This window comes from Corythoichthys intestinalis, chromosome 1, assembly GCF_030265065.1.
Source record: "Corythoichthys intestinalis isolate RoL2023-P3 chromosome 1, ASM3026506v1, whole genome shotgun sequence".
Classification (NCBI taxonomy): Eukaryota; Metazoa; Chordata; class Actinopteri; order Syngnathiformes; family Syngnathidae; genus Corythoichthys; species Corythoichthys intestinalis.
Genome location: NC_080395.1, coordinates 9,057,957 through 9,077,331, shown reverse-complemented (window position 1 = coordinate 9,077,331; position 19,375 = coordinate 9,057,957). Strand labels below are relative to the sequence as shown.

The following is a 19,375-nucleotide window of genomic DNA, read 5'->3' as shown; positions in this document are numbered from 1 at the left end:
TAGTTATTCTTTGTTCCGCAGCCCCTTTGAGCTCAATTTGACCCCCTTAGAATGCTTCAAAATGCACCAAAATCGGCTGGCAGGTCAAGACAGGTGCAATCTTTGATACCATGTAAGGACAAATTCCAAATACACTATGCAGCGCCCTCTAGCAGTCATTCTTTGTCCCGCCGACGCTTTGAGCCCTACTTTGACCCCTTCCGAATGCTTCAAAACTAACCAAACTCAACAGCCAGGTGAACACTGGTGAAAACTTTGATAAAATGTAAAAAAAAATAAAAAATCAAATTATGCATAAATTTGTGTAGCGCCCCCTAGGAACAAAACCAACATTTCATTTTTTTTTTTTTTTTTTGTATTTATATTTTTTAAAGGTGAAAGAGGAGGTAACAACGCAAAGGTTAAAACTTAGAACACATCAGTACGATATGAATGGGATACCATACGCGGTGCCCAGTACTACATCCAGTTTTCTTTGGGTGGGCAGAGCGTGTCCGTGGGTGGGCACTGCCTACCCCTGGTAACGCCCCTGCCCCCGTTCACCCAATCTGTTTGGTTTTATTAATGTCCCCTCACCAGCAAAAAGTGCACATGCAGGTTATGTTATTATGTTGGCCCTACAGATATTGAAACCAAACCTACGCCCTTGTTGATACCCCTGCACTAGAGGACCGTCATGCTCTTGGGGCGGGTTGGCCAAATATGGTCATCTAATAGGTTACAGTATAATAACAGTTCAAATAGATGACCTTATTCTAAAAAAAAAAAAAAAAAAAAAAATGCTACCGTAACTAAGGAATTACTCAGTACTTGAGTATTTTTTTCATCGAATACTTTTTTATTTGAGTACATTATTTTTGAATGACTACTTTTACTTGGACTTTTTCTCGAGCAGTCACATTAACCAAATTATCTCTAATGAAAAAGTCTCTCTCTCACTCATTCTCACGAGATCTCGAGTTTGTATTTCAAGTAACCTGGGAATTTTCATACATTACACTTGAATAATATTATTTTGAAGAAACGCTACTCTTGAGTACACTTCTGTTTATCATATTCATTAAATATTTTTGGAATCCAGTTTTGGTTCCAAACACTTCACATATTACATTGAAGTTTCAGCGCCTGAATGTTTCTACTTCCGGTTCACATGACAACATCTGTCACAGTGAACCTATCCTGGACTTGCGGTTCTTTTGTGTTGCCTTCTAACCAAACGAGTTCCTTCAAAGCTTTCTCATCGGATAAGTACCGAGGTAAGAATTTAGTGGACTAAAACGTCCCATCTTAAAGCTTAGTGGAAGTCGTTTGGCTTTATGTTGAAGCTTTGCAGATTTACGTAACTTCGTTTTGTTTAGTTTCGCTCGATAGCCATGACACGTTAAAGCAAGGGCGAAGGTTTGGTCTCAATATTGTTAGGGACGATATAGCAGCATAACCTGCATTTTTTTTTTTTTTTTTTTTTGCTGGGGGCGGGACATTAATAAAACCAAACAGATTAGGGGAACGGGGGGTCTGAGCTATTATTCTCACCAATATGTTGGCCAAACGATCAATTCAAAACAAATCCGATCGACTTATGCTAACTTTCACCCTGCAAATTTATAAAAAAAAATTCTTAAATCTAGTCGAAAAATGTTGTCTTGTTTAGAGTTTTAAAGACTACTTAACAGATTGGTTTAGATTTGTTCTTATTAAGCCCATACATCTAAAAGTTGGTAATTTTTCCTAAATGAAGAAAAGTTTGCTTTTAAGTAATATTTTGAACAAGATCAACTCTTAAATTAAGAACATTTCTGACGAAATTTTTGTTGTCTTCGTTTTGATATACTCCCCTTTTACTTCAAGTGGCTGTGACACGAAAAAGCATGTTTATTTCATAATACACGCGGTATTCTATGCTCCTGAATGAAATGGACCGCTTGGATGTGTGTGGAAGCGATCGCTATATTTATTTAGTTTTTTTTAATCCCGCGCCATGAAAATGAGTGACTTCCTGCAACAGTCTCGAGTTGAGAAAGAGGGCGCCGTGACGTGTACGGAGGAAGGAGTCCTCTTCACTATACAGCCGTACTGTTGAATGAGAAAGACTTAAGGATTCACCTGATTTTGCGGATTAATTAGTTTGTTTTTCACATCACGCCAGCCAGACGGCTGCAGAAAAATCTTGCTGTACGAGGGAGAGGCGTCTGCCCCTTTTGGGGTTTCAAAAGGTTTCCATTCACCGGTGGATATTGGCCAAAACAAGCCCTACTACTGTGGGACCATGGGACTTATGAGGAAGTGAGTAAACATCGTGTTTTGTATTATGTCAAATGCTGTGATCATTTTAATATGTAGGTGGCTTGCATTTTGTGGCTGACATGCTCCTTGTCCCCTCGGCCGACGACTGGCGGCTTGTCGCACATCCCCCCGCCAGGAGAGCACTATACTCTGCTTGTTGCCCTGTTCATGTGCCCGATGTTCTGTGAAATTTTCCACCCGATCAGAAATTGCAACTTTGTGTTTAAAAATAACTGTGAATACAGCGATTACAAAGTAAACATTACAAACTCTCTTTAAATAAAGGGCGACTTACGTTTGATCACAGATGGGCATTTAAAAAACTCTCCTCATACACATTAGCTGCACAACAACTGCACTGCCGTGTAGTAAAGGATTATTTTGCCATATTCGTGTTCACCATTTGGCAGCTACACGCTCCTCCGACGTCGGCCGGTTTGTTAGGCGGTAATTGTCCAGCTGCTTCCCTGGTGAGCTCTCTTGTCCGTAGTAGCAGGGGAACGAGCTGTAAATTTCTCTCCGCTGGGCGGGTGTGCGATCGGCGAAGACAATCGACAACCCAGTCGTCATGTGAAATGATCTGAGTTGTGTGTGATTTTCCGCTTCGAAGACTTTGAAACATCACTCGGTTCGGGTTAGCGTGTCGACTAGCCGTCACGCCTCTTGGTTTGTTTACATTCTCCGAAGCCGGGGAAGGGAAATGACATATGACCGATTTAGGTGGCATACAATATCGTTTGGGAGGTGCGACAGTAAAGGTGAAGTCGACAGGTTTGACCATTGTGATACCTGAATAAATGCATTTTTATTATTTCATATTCCATTTAGCACAAGACTGTTATTTGTCATGACCATGCCATTTATTTAGCTATTGGGGAAAATACTTCGATAAAAAGGATATCCTGTAAAAATATTGGAGTAGAGAGACTGAAACAATGACATTTTTTGGCTCTCTTCGTCGCGTTTTCCTCGTTTTGAATAATTGGGCTGCATACTAAATCAGATGAAATTTTGACTCCGCTGACGTCATCCACCTGTTGGGGACGCTAGAGCCCTATAATACTAGTCGTGGCTAACCGGCAGATTAAAAGGCTAATTTCTCCTCATCTGTGCTTTGCTAAATTGTTGTATACAGTCGAATCGTCTCAAAATATGATTCTAATTCACATAATAATCCTATTTAAGACTTTTTTTCTCCTGTCGTACACACTTTAAAATAAGTGTGTTAAGATTATTTTCAGCTGGCTCTTTTTCTTATTTCAAGAAAACAGTAATGAAGGTAATAATGAAGGTATGGTGGGTGGGTAGGTAATGAAGGTCATTCACTTAATAATGGTAGGGTCAATTCTATCCTTACAAAATATTGGAAGACAATCTGAATGACCTCTAACTGAACTCATTCTGTGATGCAAATAAGGTTGCTTAAAAGTTGGTGGGGACAATTTGAGCATCCTGAAAAGTTGCTAGTGTTATGTCTCTACCGTCCACATGAAAACCTACACCCTTGCGTTAAAACGACACGTTGCTTTAGCTTTATGCCACTTGTAAATTTTGTTGGGGAGAAGTTGCTCAGTTTACATTAGAGTGATTACATTTGCCGTAATTTTCGGACTGTAAGCCGCTACTTTTTTCCTTCATTTTGAATCCTGCGGCTTATAGTCCAGTGCGGCTTATTTGTTGATTTATCTGGGGTAATACTTTATTGACATTGGTGTCCTAAGACTGTCATAATACCGTCATAATTATGACATAACACTATCATGGACATTACTGAATTTTTATGACGGATGTCATCCGGCAAATTATGACACTAACTCCAATAATGTCCAATTCGGATCTTTTACATCCATTCAAATGTGAGGTAATCTGCCGGATAACACTAAATGACATCTGTTATAACATCTGTCTGCTCATGACACATGACTAGCAATTAATGAATCAACTAGAACAGTAACTGAAGAAATAATTAGCACAAAACACGAATTCTGATCGTTATTTACATCTTTAGCACTGCAATGCATGCTAGGAGGCATGTTGGACCACAATAGACAGTAAGTGGCAGCAGAGGTTGACTGTCTCCCCCAAGTGAGCAGTGATGGTTTATTTGGTCTCATGACAGTTGTATTATGCCGCTGTCAAATAAAGTGTTACCGGTTAATATCCTTCAGTCAAACTATCCCATTATACAGTGAGGACAGCTGTGGCTTATAGTCCAATGTGGTTTATCTATGAACAAATGCTGTTTTCGTGCCAAATTTGGTGGGTAGCGGCTTATAGTCAGGTGCGCCTTATAGTGCAAAAATTACGGTAATTGTGTAAATGCTTTTCGACATGTCTTAAAGATGCGACTAATACTATTGACTAAAGGCCAGGGGCGCTGGAAGTCACTCATAGCAGGGGTTGCTGAGGATCTTATTTTGTTTTTCCTCCATCCCAAAACAGCCGTTTCGGTCTAAAATTGTGCGTTTTCTCCATACAAGAAGTGCACAATGGCAGTACACACGCATGCAGGATAGTTTACATACGACTACTAGGCTACTACAAAGACAACGTTCTTTTTTCGCCTACAGTGTGTGTTAGAGTTTTCGTAATGGAAAAAGCGCTCGTCGCAATGACATAGGAACACATTTAAAAACTAAAAGGACCAATAAGCCTCAGTTTAACACCTCCTTTTCTCAACACTAAAATATATTGCACACGAATATCCAACAGCGCTCTGCACGGCGGCAGCTCAATAGCAACAAAAAACAATAATATGGCTATAATGAAAGCATGTCTTACCTATTTGAAGACACTAAAGGTAGATAAAACTCATCAAAATCACCTCGAATTGAATTTTAGAAAATTTCGCTGTTTTTGTTTTCGTTTTGCGCCATTGTAACGTCTCCGCTGTCAACAGTTACCTTTTCCCATAGCGCCTTATTCAACACGACCTGGTGTTCTGCAATTCGTTTTTACGCGGCGAGACGTCCTACACAATGCACAGTACTCTTGCGCAAGCATCCGCACGTATGCGTACATCGGTTAAAAGTGGCGAGTACTCGCTATTTTTGTTTTTATTGAGTTTTTTAATTAGCTTTTCCTTGCCTCAAAAATACTTTTTGCGTGTATTTCCCTCTCACACTTTTAACCATTGTGTTTTCTTGTGGTAGCTTAAAAGCAGTGTTGATCTGCTGACCACATTAGTCACGGAGCGTATTCAAACCGTCCTTATTTGATATAACTATATTTGAGTATTTTCTTAGGGTATTATTTAGTACGTTCTGCCTGTATGCTTCCAAACAAAAGTTAAAAGAGCACGGTAGTACTTTGGGTGTCAAATTCGCCTCTTGTAGACGTTTTGCCATGTAGCACATTTTGGCAGAACATCAGGAGCGAGTGTCAGGTGGTGACCATGTTATTAACAACAGTTTTTCAACATATACAGTGGGGAGAACAAGTATTTGATACACTGCCAATGGGTTTTCCCATTGGCAGTGTATCAAATACTTGTTCTCCCCACTGTATATGTTAAATCCCCAATGTTATATACTCTATTTTTTCACTGTTTTAATGCTAATAAAAAAACCAATGTAATGAAACACCATTTTTTTCTATCCAACACCAGGGGGTGCTGCAGCACCCTCAGCACCCCACTTCCCGCGCCACTACTGAAGGCCAACGCAATCCCAAGCATCAAGAGTACAGACGTGGAAGATGAGGAGAGGTAATCCAGTCCACAACGAGCAACTATAAAACAAAAGAAAATGAGGGTAAGATCATGACATTAGTTGTTTTACTCTTTCTGCAATGTCAGACATGCTTTGATTTTTGATCGTGATTGAGACTGCAGGGCAAATTCCCATATCTGAGTAGCGAAACAAGGCTCACGATAACGATAATTTCACGATATGGCGGTACAACTATTACTTCCAATCCATTTGAACTGGGAAGGCGGCAGTTCATTCGCTACCATCCCTCTGACGTCAACCGGATTGGATGTCTATGGCCGTCAATGGCAGCCAATGAGTTATCAATTAGATCTATCATCAATAACAGTAAAAGATGGTTGCCTGTAATACAGTGAATTTCCTGTATCTCCAGCAAAAGGGTTCCGAGGCTACGTTCAGACTTCAGGCATATCTGATTCAAATCTGTTTCGTCCTCTAATCAGATTTTAGGGCTGGCTGTTCATTTTTTGGGCAAGTGTCCAAATTGCAATTGGGCCTGTTTACAGTGGGCCTCATGATTGACCCATCCGACGAGTAGCTGCGGCAACGAGGGCATCATCCAGCTCATGTAGTGTTTGACATCATAAATTGCGACAGCGGCAACAAACATCCAACACCAGAAAGTATCTACAAGGTCGAGGACCAACATTAAACCCTAACCCTATTAAGGATGAACGATTTTGGAAAATAACCGACATTGCGACTTTTCTGGTGTTTGCGATATATTTTACAATATTAAAACGCGAAGAATTTTCACCAGACAACTCAAAAATATCTGTTTGGGAAGACTTTGGTTGACTCGCCATGACCACATTGTATTCATATAAACCCATTTGATCCCAGCTATGGGGGTTCATCTCTGAAAGATGAAGATTGTTGTATATAAGGGAGGCAATGTCTTTGCACACTTGCTACTTTAATGAAGCAAAGCAGAGTTTACATACAGAGCCCCTAAAGCAGTGGTTATTAACCTAATGGTACTGAACCCCACAAGTTTCACGTGTGCATTAATTGAAACCTTCGGAGTTAAATACCGTAATTTCCCGAATATAATGCGCACTTTTTTTCCCCAAAATCAACTTGTAAAATCATGGTGCGCATTATAAATGGGTACATGGATGGAGACAGAAATATATATATATATATATATGTATGTAAACCGATTTTTTTTTTTACACAGCCACGTTGTGTTGACAAACGTACGTGACATCACCATTTTGTTTCGGTAATACTTCACTCTGATTGGCCGAATGATTTCGTCTGTGTTAAATTCTGCTTTTTTCACTCTTCATAAAGTCCAGAATTTAGTTTCTTGAACTCATCTGAGTCAACGTTTATTGCAGCTCCACAACTCGGACTATAACAAACGTAACAACACAGACTTCCTGTGTCCGTCAACTATATCTGTCCCTCGGGAAACTCAAACCCAAATAACAATAGTTCCTATTGTTACTGTCGTGTCGACAGCGATGAGCTCTCTCGGATTTCCGACTTAAGTTCTCACTTTCATTTTACCGTATCAATCCATGGAAGAAACATTTATTCATCATGATAAAACGAGCATGTTATACAGCAGCCTTCTGTTTTGTTTTCTCCTAGATTCTGGTAAATTGAAGAAGTTGTCAAATCATATTATTTCCTTAAATATTCTCAGTTTATGGTAATGTTTTGAACTACCAATATGCTATGCTTGTGCTGTGTTTCACCAGTCAGTAAAATGACATTTCTGTATCTGTACACGAGCTCTGTTTTCTTGTATTCTTCTATGTATTGCTGCTAAAATTAGGGTGCGCGTTATAAACGGGTACAATAATTTCCCCTAGATTTTACAAGTAAATTTGGGGTGCGCATTATACACGGGTGCGCCTTATAGGAGGGAAATTACGGTAATAAAGCAATTTTTTTTTTTTTTTTTTTAATTCAAAACTGATATAGCTAAGCTATAGCAAGCTAATATCTGAATTCCAATTCAAATTACTTCAAATTTCAACTATACCACAAATAATTGTGCCTTTTGCTGTTGATTTTCAGGTTGGAAAATGAATTTCTTTTGGTCATGTCTACATCTCATTTTAGTGTTGCATCCTTATATCACATACTTTTTTTGTAGTGTAAAAATGGACGCAAATGTTTTTTTTTTCTGTATATATACTTCAATGTACCAAGTACGGGTCAACCTTCCACTGAGCAAACCAGTTTCTCCTCCCATTACATAGAGGGCCAGCAGTTGAAAGCAATGGAATTACAGTAAGCTTGTAAATTGTGGTCAAACCAGTCTAAACCTACACTTTGCCGTTAGTCAGTGAATGAAAATAGAGCCCTGTGTGTCTTAACCCTCGCTAACCCCTTGGACTTACTCACCGAACCCCTGGGGTTCGATCAAACCCAGGTTAAGAACCACTGCCCTAAAGGGACATCAACAGAAATGAAATAAATTTAAGCAACCCTGTGAGCACCAGAAACAATCTGAAATTTAAGCAATCTGGTGTGCACACATTAACATTAGCATTATGTAGCATTTAAGCAAGTTAGCAAACTAGCATAGCAAACGTCTGCTAGCTTAAATGCTATACAATGCTAATGTTTACAACAATTGGCTACCTTGCATGTCAAAAGTCCGCTAGCTTAAATGATATTTTATGCTAATGTTTACAAAAATTGGCTTACTTGCATAGCAAATGTCCGCTAACTTAAATGCTATGCAGCGGGAGACCTGAGAAAAGGGCCCCTTTAACAAATCATTAGAGGCGTGCGAAATTTCCGATTCTTAGATTATTCGCGGTTCGGCCGTGGAAGATTCGAGAACGATTTACGAGCATCCAAATTCCGATTATTGAATTATACCAGGTAAAGCGGGAATAAAAGACAGTCAGCGCGGTCTTGGGGACGCAATGAGGAACAGACCGAGAGTAAATATCATGTTCAACTCATGCTGCTAGATTGAAAAAAAAAACAAAAAAAACAATCATACCTGACTTGTGCCGTCAGCAGCTACAAACAGCGCCCAGTTGCTAGTTGCTACAAACACACGGCAACATACGGCTCTGGTAGATATCACATATATATAGAACTAGATGTGAAATGACAGATGACGGCCGCGTTAGAATATGTACCAAGAATTAGATGACATGAGAGACTTTCCCACGCTAGGAAACAGACGCCATCTTAAAGCAGTAGACTTCTCTAGAAGGCTCTGTTGTAGCGAACCTTAGTAACTTTTTATCTGAAAAACCCCTAAATCGGCAAAATCTTGACTTGAATCTTTCTTTAAATGATGAAGCACTTTTAAAACTTTAACATGTCGAGAAAAAAAATCAGAAGGGAAATTATGGAATAACGCTAGCAATTTTAACAACTATAACGGTTGATTCACAACATTAAATTAATTGAATGTAGTTCAAAGCTGCTGATACAGAATGGGGACTTGAGTATTTTATTTACTGTTTTTAACTTGAGACTAGAATAGTGTGGTTTAGCCTAAGAGGATTTTTGAACAATTTTGTAACTAATGTACAAAAAATTAAAAGTGGGGGGGTTGCATCAATAATCGATTTATAATCGAATCGGAGCCTCTGAATCGTAATCGTAATCGAATCGTTTGGTGCCTAAAGCAGGGGTCCCCAAACTACGGGTTTATATCAATATCTATTCACCAACAAACTTTTTTTTTTAAAGATACACTTTTTTCCTAAAATAAGTCTGTTAAAGGGTATGAAAACACTAAGGGGCTGTGAGATATCAATAGAACCGTTATGTGGCAAGATAACAAATATTAATAAAGTTAACAAAAAAATAAATCGCATTCATGAGCAATTATCGAAAATAGATCGAAAATTACGAACATTTCCGAAAGTATTCCGGAAACAGCCGAATGGGGCGGAGACGTCATAACAAGGAAACAAAAGGTCGAGGCAGGTGCCATCGTTGTTTATCGACGAGAGAGTTGCGTTCGTGTTTTATCAAAAAATGGCTAAAATGGTTCAAACCTGTCATGCTATGTGGTTTACAAATAGCCATTTGTCGCATTGTTATAGTACCCATGAGTTCCCGAACGCGAGAAAAAGAGCTGGACTAGGCAGACAATGAGTAAAGTTTGTCAGTGCTAAGAGGGCTAATTTTGCTGACCCAGCCTCCAGCACGGTTTTGTGTAGTGCACATTTTACACCTGAAAGCTATATGAACTATGGACAAATGAAATCAGGTTTTGTTAAGAAATTGCTGCTGAAAGCAGATGCGGTGCCCACCTACACGCGCAGCCACCTAAATGTACCGAGACAACAAGAAAGAGGACGATGACTGGCTCTGATGAGACCACCCCACCACCCCAGGCAAAGCAAAGGAGGGAAATGGCCAGATTGAATACTCTTTTATAATAAAAAACATATCACGCATTGGATATAGGACTGGACACATGTATAAATTATCACTCGTAAAATATATAAAACAAATCCTCTAATCCCATTCATATTTGTGTCGGTTGGCAGAGCGAAAATCGATGATAGCACATTAAATGATAATTATTCTATACATTACTTTATTTTGCCATCACAGTGTATCAGCTTCTTAAAAAGAAATGCAAAACAAACTATTCGGTGTTTCTGTTGCCGCCGGTGTTTCATCAGCGTGATTGCTCCCCTCAATGATCCTTTCATTAGGCTGCATTGGCTTTCGTTTGGGCTCAAATTGATAACCCAAAACACCAAAGAAAGGTTCAAAACTCTCCTCGTCACCATTAGAAGAATGTTCGTTACGTCGGATTCGTCGCTGCAACTAGAAACAAAATTGTCCGCCATCATCGCCGCCATTCAGTACTAAGCACTGAGCCGGTTGTTTCCTTATAGTGACGTCACGCACACAATATGCTAGATTTCCGGCATCTCGGGGGCGGGTCGTTTTAGTTTGATAATCGACCTAATTTCTATCATTTTCTTGGTGTTGCGATGTGTGAAATTACACGAAGTGGCATGATATGAATTCAAAAGGCATGCGTTGATAGATAAATGATGGAATATTAGCATTTCCCCAGGTGTTGTCATACCCTTTAAGAAAAATAGCAAGCTCAAAATAAGCTTATTTCAAGAAATCTGAGTTAACTAAATTTACTTGAAGCACTTGCAGATCATTTCACTCTTTCCTAATAGTTTTACACTGAAAACAAAGGAATTTAACGAGTTTTAAGGTGGTGTATTTTTGCAGGTCATAGGTATTGGTTTAGGTCAGGGGTCCCCAAACTACGGCCCGCGAACAATCCCCCCCCCCAATAGTGTTATTTATTTCAAGCCTTTTTTTCTGTGAAGAACCCAGAGAGGGTTATTTGGTTATCATCTATTTAATTGTGTTATTATTAGGGCTGTCAAAATGAGCGCGTTAACGGGCGGTAATTATTTTTTTTAAAATTAATCACGTTAAAATATTTGACATGATTAACGCACATGCCCCGCTCAAACAGATTAAAATGACAGCAGAGTCTAATGTCCGCTTGTTACTTCTTTTTGGGTGTTTGGCGCCCTCTGCTGGCGCTTGGGTCCAACTGATTTTATGGCTTTCAGCACCATGAGTGAGCATGGTGTAATTATTGACATCAACAATGGCGAGCTATTAGTTTATTTTTTGATAGATATTTTTTCCATAACTTGTACTAACATTTATCTTTTAAGAAATACAAGTCTTTCTATCCGTGGATCGCTTTAAGAGAATTTTAATAATGTTAATGCCATCTTGTTGATTTATTGTTATAAGAAACTAATACAGTACTTATGTACCGTATGTTGAATGTATATATCCGTCTTGTGTCTCATCTTTCCATTCCAACAATAATTTACAGAAAAATATAGCATATCTTATATATGGTTTGATTTGCGAATAATTACGATTAATTAATTTTTAAGCTGTAATTAACTCGATTGAAAATTTTAATCGTTTGACAGCCCTAATAATTTTTTAAAATATTATATTATATTATATTATATTTAGGGCTGTCAAAATTATTGCGTTAACGCGCGGTAATTAATTTTTTAAATTAATCACGTTAAAATATTTGACGCAATTAACGCACATGTCCAACTCAGACAGTATTCTGCCTTTTGGTAAGTTTTAAAGCAAGGTTTTTTATGCTGTCTAACAGCGAACTCTTGTGGTCGCTTTGCTACATGGTTTATTGCCAGTTCAATATGGCTGCACGACGTCTCGGGCTGACGCCTACGTGGTAATGTTGTGCTTATATGATCCTTGGACAAGATTTGTCCGTAAGTATGGTTGTTGTAAAGAATGTACATATTATGTTAGTAAGCGAAATGTTATATTTTTTGTATGAGACGCTTTTTGTTTATGTTTAGTGAACCTGTATAGCGTGCTAAGCTTACGTTGTTGCTAATGCAATGCTTGTGTACTTTTTTTGGGAGTTTTACTACAGTCTAAAGAGGACAATGGTTTGAGGCCATTTTATTAATAAATCAGATGAAAAAGGAAGAAGTCTGATTATTAAGGCGTCGTTCACTAGCTTTGGAAAAAGTAGACGCTTCGGAGTGAGGACAGCATAGACAGATTTAAATGACAGTAGAGTGAAATGCCCACTACAGTCCTTATGTACTGTATGTTGAATATATATATCCATCTTGTGTCTTATCTTTCTATTCCAACAATTTATTTTACAGAATATATATATGATTTACGGAAAAATATGGTATATTTTATAGATGGTTTGAATTGCGATTAATTGCGATTAATTACGATTAATTAATTTTTAAGCTCTATTTAACTCGATTAAAAATTGTAATCGTTTGACAGCCCTAATTATATTATATTATATTATATTATATTATATTATATTATATTATATTATATTATATTATATTATATTATATTATATTATATTATATTATATTATATTATATTATAATTTCTATTTTATTTACTTTTGTTCCGTGAAGAATCCAGAAAGAGTGATTGTGGCTTTCTGAAAAACAATACATTTTTACACTTAGGCATCCCTGCAATCATCACACTTTTTCTGTTACAAACTGACCCTGGCCCCTCATCAGAGAAGGGAAAAGTTATGTGGCCCTCACAGGAAAAAGTTTGGGGACCCCTGGCCGAAAGATTCCCACCTCTACAAATCATGTTATATTTTTCGATCCAGTGTCCTGCAGACGTCACTATAGAAGAGCTTCACCCTGAGAAGCACGCTCCCCTCCACATTAAAGAGGAGTCGGAAATGCCATACGTCAAACAGGAGGCGGAGCCAGAGACCCCCAACATTAAAGAAGAAGAACAGGAAGATGAAATCACTAAGTCTCCTATGACTGTTTGTGTGAAGAGTAAAGAAGATGAAGGTCCGAGTGAAGAGAGCGGAACAGCGAAACCTTCAAGTGATGACTCATTTCAACACCTCATAAAAAAAGAAGAGGGACCAACGCAACCTGACGGTTTGTTAGCTCCGCTCTCGGACAGCGACGACGTAACGTCACACTCTTCTGACTTTAACACTGATGAGGAGGACAATGACTTTGAGCAAAATGCTTCCAAATCCCTAAAAGCGTCATCACCTTTTAACTGCTCCCTTTGTGAGCAAACATATTCTCTGAAACATCACTTAAAAAAACACATGTATACACACACAGGGGAGAAGCCTTTTGCCTGCTCACTCTGTAGTAAAAGATTCACTCAGAAGACTCAGTTACAAAGACACACACGTACACATACTGGAGAAAAGCCTTTTCCCTGCTCACTTTGCGATAAACGATTTTGTTCAAAGAAAGATGTAATAAGACACACGCGTACACACACCGGGGAAAAGCCTTTTGTCTGCACAACTTGTGATAAACGATTCACCCGGAAGGAAGAATTAATACGTCACACAAGGACACACACCGAGGAAAAGCCTTTCGCATGCTCTCATTGCGATAAAAGATTTTGTACAAAGCGTCAGTTAACGACACACACACGTGCAAACACTGGGAAAAAACCTTTCGCATGCTCTCTTTGCGATAAAAGGTTTTGGACGAGGCCTCACTTAATAAGACACACACGTACACACACCGGAGAAAAGCCTTTTCTCTGCACAGTTTGTGATAAAAGATTCTCTCAGAAAGGACAATTAAACTGTCACATTAAAACACACACTGGAGAAAAGCCTTATGTCTGCACAGCTTGTGGTAAACGATTCCTTCTTAAGGGAAGCTTAAACAGACACACAAAGACACACGCTGGAGAAAAGCCATTTCCCCGCTCAGTTTGCCACAAACGATTCTCTCAGAAAGAACAAATAAACTGTCACATTAAAACACACACTGCAGAAAAGTCTTTTGTCTGCACAGCTTGTGGTAAACGATTCATCCATAAGAGAAGTTTAAACAGACACACAAGAACACATAATGGAGAGAAGCTTTTCGAATGATCATAATAATCATAGATTTATTTATAGAGCGCTTTTACCAGTGCTCAAAGACAGTTGAAACAAAGAAAAGGCTTCCACAACGTGCGCTACAGCCGGGCGGTAAACCGAAAATTTACCGTTACCGAGATTCTTCACGATGGGCAGTGTTTGGAATAACACCGTTATAAATAACGCCGTTACATAACTGCGTTATTCTTTTAGTAACGGGTAGGGATGGAAATTGATAAGATTTTTACGATTCCGATTCATTATCGATATTGCTTCACGATTCGATTCTTTATCGATTCTCTTATCGATTCTAATTTGGACTAATGGACTGTATGAGGTTCTGGGTTCAATATGTTTTATGGTTCATTCGCCTCGGGGTATTAGTTAGAACACAAGGAGCGGAGAGTGGAGTTGGTCTTTGGCACTTTTAATACAACTTGGCAACAGGCACAACTATGTACAGGCAATGGGACTTGATATGAGAATCACTCAGTGAGCAGGTGGGAGCAAGCGTGGAAAGATGTTGATGTATTTGTATGTGTGTGAAAGACTGGAATGTGTGGATATATGTGAAGGAAAGAAAATTATTGCTGATGCAATAAACAATGCAAATTGACGGTAAAGCAGTCAATAATACACATACATGACTCGCAGCGTAAAGAACACAAAGTGGGTGGGCGTGTGCGTGCGCACAACCCGGAAGCACGCTGCGTGCACATGCTGTCATCTTGGCCATAAAAGTGGCGAAAACTAAGCACTGTACACTCATATGGATGTACAGCATCATGTTAAGATGCTAAACTAACACATTCCCTCTTAACACAAATGTGCAACGCGAATATAACGGTGGGTGCGCGAGTGCGCGTGCACAACCCGCAAGCACGCTGCGTGCATGTGCGGTCATCTTGGCCCAAAAAGTGGCGAAAACTAAGCACTGTACACTCATCTGGATGTACAACATCCTCTTAAGATGCTAAACTAACTCATTCCCTCTTAACACAAATGTGCAACGAGAATGTAATGTAAACAACACTTTCCTCGACGCAGCGAGGACGAGCGGAGCAACCAGCCCACAGTAAAAACACGAAACGGTCACGCTGATAACTGCTCTAATTTATCATAAGAACTTTATGGCATGAAGAGGAAATACTTACATTCGCTCATTGACGCACAAAAATTAATACTTCCTCTAAAAGGTGGCTGTTCTCTGCTCAAAATGTGCACCTTACGCCTATTCTTGGGCCTACAATCCACAGCGCGCATGACGTAGGGCAATAAGAGGAAATGGAATGGTTGCTATGGGAACGAACCAGCATACCCATGAAATCTTTCTAACAGGAGTATAAAAATTGCTCATTAAATCATTTAGGATTGTCTTAGATGCATGTATGTTATATTTCTCCTATAGAGTATTCGACGAGAATATGATAGACCCATTAATAGACTTTTTGGGAAAAGCATTTCTTTATGTAGTCTCATGAATATTGACTTGGCCTTTAAATACCACTTCATTACCACTCGATGGCAACACCTTATCGTACACTTGGTGAGTAGTTACACTGTGAGCGTTCATGTTGTGATACTTGCTCACTTGTCGGTATGTATCATGCGCAGTGTCTGTAACGTTGATTGTACTGTTTGGAATCTATAAGAGAATCGTTAAATAATCTGCCAAACGATTCCATGGAATTGATAGACGCGGAACCGGTTCTCGATAAGAACTGGTTCTCGATTCCCATCCTTAGTAACGGGGTAATCTAACTAATTATTTTTTCCGCCATTAAAACGCCGTTACCGTTAATGACGGTCAAAGCGGTGCGTTACTTACTCTGAATAATTTGAAGAAACTACCAGCCGTAGCGAGTCTACTCTGCTCTGTTTATTTGTCAACCAAGACTTGGGGTGTGTTCAGGTTCAAGAATAGCGCACGTGTTTTGTGCTTTTTCTTAGCAAAGATATACCACACAGGACGTGCTGGCACTCTGTTCCTTTAATATCACATATAACTTCAAAATGAACACAAACGTACGTCTCTCAGCAGGCCGTGTCTCTAACTTACGCCCGCATCATGTGTGCAAAACAATAATGGTGACTGTGCACTTTAGGGTGCCTCGGATGATTCTGTATCAGAATATTACAGCACGTACTTCTTATGACTCCAGGCTGTTTGTCCCTGCTCATTCAATTAGACAATGCTTTCCAAAGCTTGCTAACATTTCTGTGTTTGCTACACCTGAATGCTAGCCTCGTTCCCATCCCCCACTGTAAGCCAGCAAGAATGCTGCTTCCATCTTGAGGACCGCAGACGCTTTGAGGGTGACGGGAGGAGTAGGAGGACGAGGCTACCTGAATGCACCCCATGGATAGATGCGATGAAAGTGATTGTGATTGGCTGAGGGTTAGAGTCATGTGTCAGGGTAAGCCAATCAGAGCTGGTGTTTTCACACACAAACCGGAACAGCCCGTGCGGCAAACACACACACGCAAAACAGATGCAGTGGGATATAATGGCAGAGCATTCAGAGGAAAATTTGTCCTTTACGAGGTAGAGATATAAACACTATTTCAAGTTGGTCGAAATTGTAGGAAAGAACGTGCATGTAAAGTGTCATTTATGTCCCGGGACAAAGCTTTTGTCGACATCTGTAGTAAGCAATTTAAATCTGTTTATTTTTTGTAGCACTTCAAGTGTAGGATAAATCTGTTGCTGGTGAGGTGCAATAAATGTTACAAGGTTCTATAACACAACTACTTGCCTGTTCTTCTTTATTCAACCGACTTGAATACTGGTCTGAAAATTTCAAATTCTTTGACATACAACTTCTTTTTAAAGCAACGGAAACAGTTACTTTCCCTTGTAACTAGTTACTTTTACTATAGAGTAATTCAGTTACTAACTCAGTTACTTTTTGGAAGAAGTAGTGAGTAACTATAACTAATTACTTTTTTAAAGTAATGTGCCCAACACTGATGATGGGCGACGTAATTATGACCATGTTGGTAAATTCAGTAATTTAATAAAACAAGAAAATATAGTCGTTTTTTTTTTCCGCATTGGGATGTACGTAGTTCCCATGCAATGTACTCACTTTTGTTGCCAGGGTTTTGGATATTAATGGCTATATTTTGAGTTATTTTGAGGGGAAAATAAATGAACTCTATTATATAAGCTGCACACAGACTACTTTTCATTGTGTCAAAGTGTCATTTTGTCAGTGTTGTCCCATGAAAAGATATACTTAAATATCTGCAGAAATGCGAGGGGTGTACTCACTTTTGTGATACTTTATAACAGTCCGCTTGGGCGAATCTATCGTCATTTATTGTTACCGAGTTAAATTTTTTGAAGGTTGGAAGATCAGAACTGGTGCGGATGGGTTTTGGGAGTGAGTTCCAATAATTTACTTATTGCTTACTGCTTTTCACAATTTTATTTTTGATTGTTAACAATACACTGATGATTCCCTGCCAACTATCGTCCCTATATGTCAGTATTACATCAGTAAACAGCATGCACTGTTTGCATGCTCAGTGAAAAATTTCCCTCCAGTCAGTGGCGGACTTGGCAGTTTTGGGGCCTATGGCGAACATATCCAGGGGCCCTCTTCATGGGTCAGGGGTTAAAAAGGTGAGAAGGATGTAGAGGAAATATGTTCCGGTACACTAGAGCTATCCTAAACGACAAGTTTTCTTCTGATTAGTCAGCCGACTAGTTTTACGATTAGTCGACTAATCTAATCATTTCAAAAACATTTTTTTTTTTTTACTAATTTAGCAATGACATTTTTGTTGACGCTTATTAATTCACGAAACCATTTTGGAACACTTAATTCTTTATCAAACTACAAATAATCATGTAAATAACAATAATTAATCACAAATAAACAATGCGGTTAAATGCTGATAGCATTTACTAGTGCAAAAGAATGGAAAGTAAACAGATTCAGAACACTGCCTTTCCAGCATTATTCAAAACAATTCTTAAAAAAAAAAGAATAAATTATAGTATACTACTATATATAATAGTAAAATAATTTTAATAATTATTCATTGCCAATCATATTTGTCACAAAGAGTGTCATTTGAAAGCTATTCTTAGTGTAGAATCTGTATTCTGTAGTATTTACTCCACATATTTTAATATTCATTCTGAAGTATGTGGGATTAACTCCAGAAATTCTTATTTATATGACGAACATGACATGCTTTTATTTTGAAATGTTCACCGGAGGTACGTTCGCTAAACCACTAACCGAAAGCTTACACACCGTTAAAAAAAACATTCTTCGTCATTGCTTGTGGAGTCACTAATAGATTTAATTTTATTTTCATTAGCAAATGCTGTTAACCAGCTCTTGAGTGCTAATGTATGACTGATTTGAACTGTACTGCATTGTTTGGCCAGCTAAGCGGAGCTAAGTGATGCTAAACTAAGCGAACTAAGCGTAGCTAAACGGTGCTAAATGAAGCTAAGCGACTGATAGTGCGTGTGTGTGCGGGAGAGATGATATAAATGCAGCATTCAAATGGCTTTTTTTTTTGTTCTATTATTTGTTTGTTTGATATGCTGACATAATTATACATGACGAATAGTTGGGGGTGCTGCTGGCTCCGGTGGCCCAAGCACTTGCTCGTTGGGGCAAGGGCAGCAGGTTGGGGGGGGGGGGGGGGGGGGGGCTTACTGGTTGGGAGCCTAAGGCGATCGCCTACCTCGCCTGAATAGTAGATCTGCCTATGCCTCCAGCTGATACTGCCTGCAGCAAAAATAAAAACTGTCCCTCTGTCCAATGACACTGTCGGTTTTTTGTTCTATTCTTATTTTTACGATCAAATTGTTTGGCATATTATTCTCGTAAGTTAATGTTGCTAATCACTTTGAATTGATTATTATTGATGAGATTTTATTATTTTTCTGTGTCAAATGGTCAAAAACTGTATTTTTACAGTTTGGATGTGACTTTTTTGTTTTGTTTTGAGTTTAAGCAATGTTATGCATTCT

The 19,375-nt window shown here is 38.9% G+C and overlaps 1 protein-coding gene across 1 annotated transcript; it reads left to right on the top strand.

Moving 5' to 3' along the window:
• The first annotated feature begins 1,169 nt into the window (after positions 1 to 1,169).
• LOC130926824 (gastrula zinc finger protein XlCGF52.1-like) lies at positions 1,170 to 17,633 on the top strand. The gene is made up of 4 exons (XM_057852089.1): positions 1,170 to 1,256; positions 2,147 to 2,283; positions 5,891 to 6,035; positions 13,132 to 17,633. The coding sequence occupies exons 3-4, from the start codon at positions 6,030 to 6,032 to the stop codon at positions 14,386 to 14,388; spliced, it is 1,263 nt and encodes a 420-aa protein (XP_057708072.1). The 5' UTR covers positions 1,170 to 1,256; positions 2,147 to 2,283; positions 5,891 to 6,029; the 3' UTR covers positions 14,389 to 17,633.
• Positions 17,634 to 19,375: the final 1,742 nt, after the last annotated feature.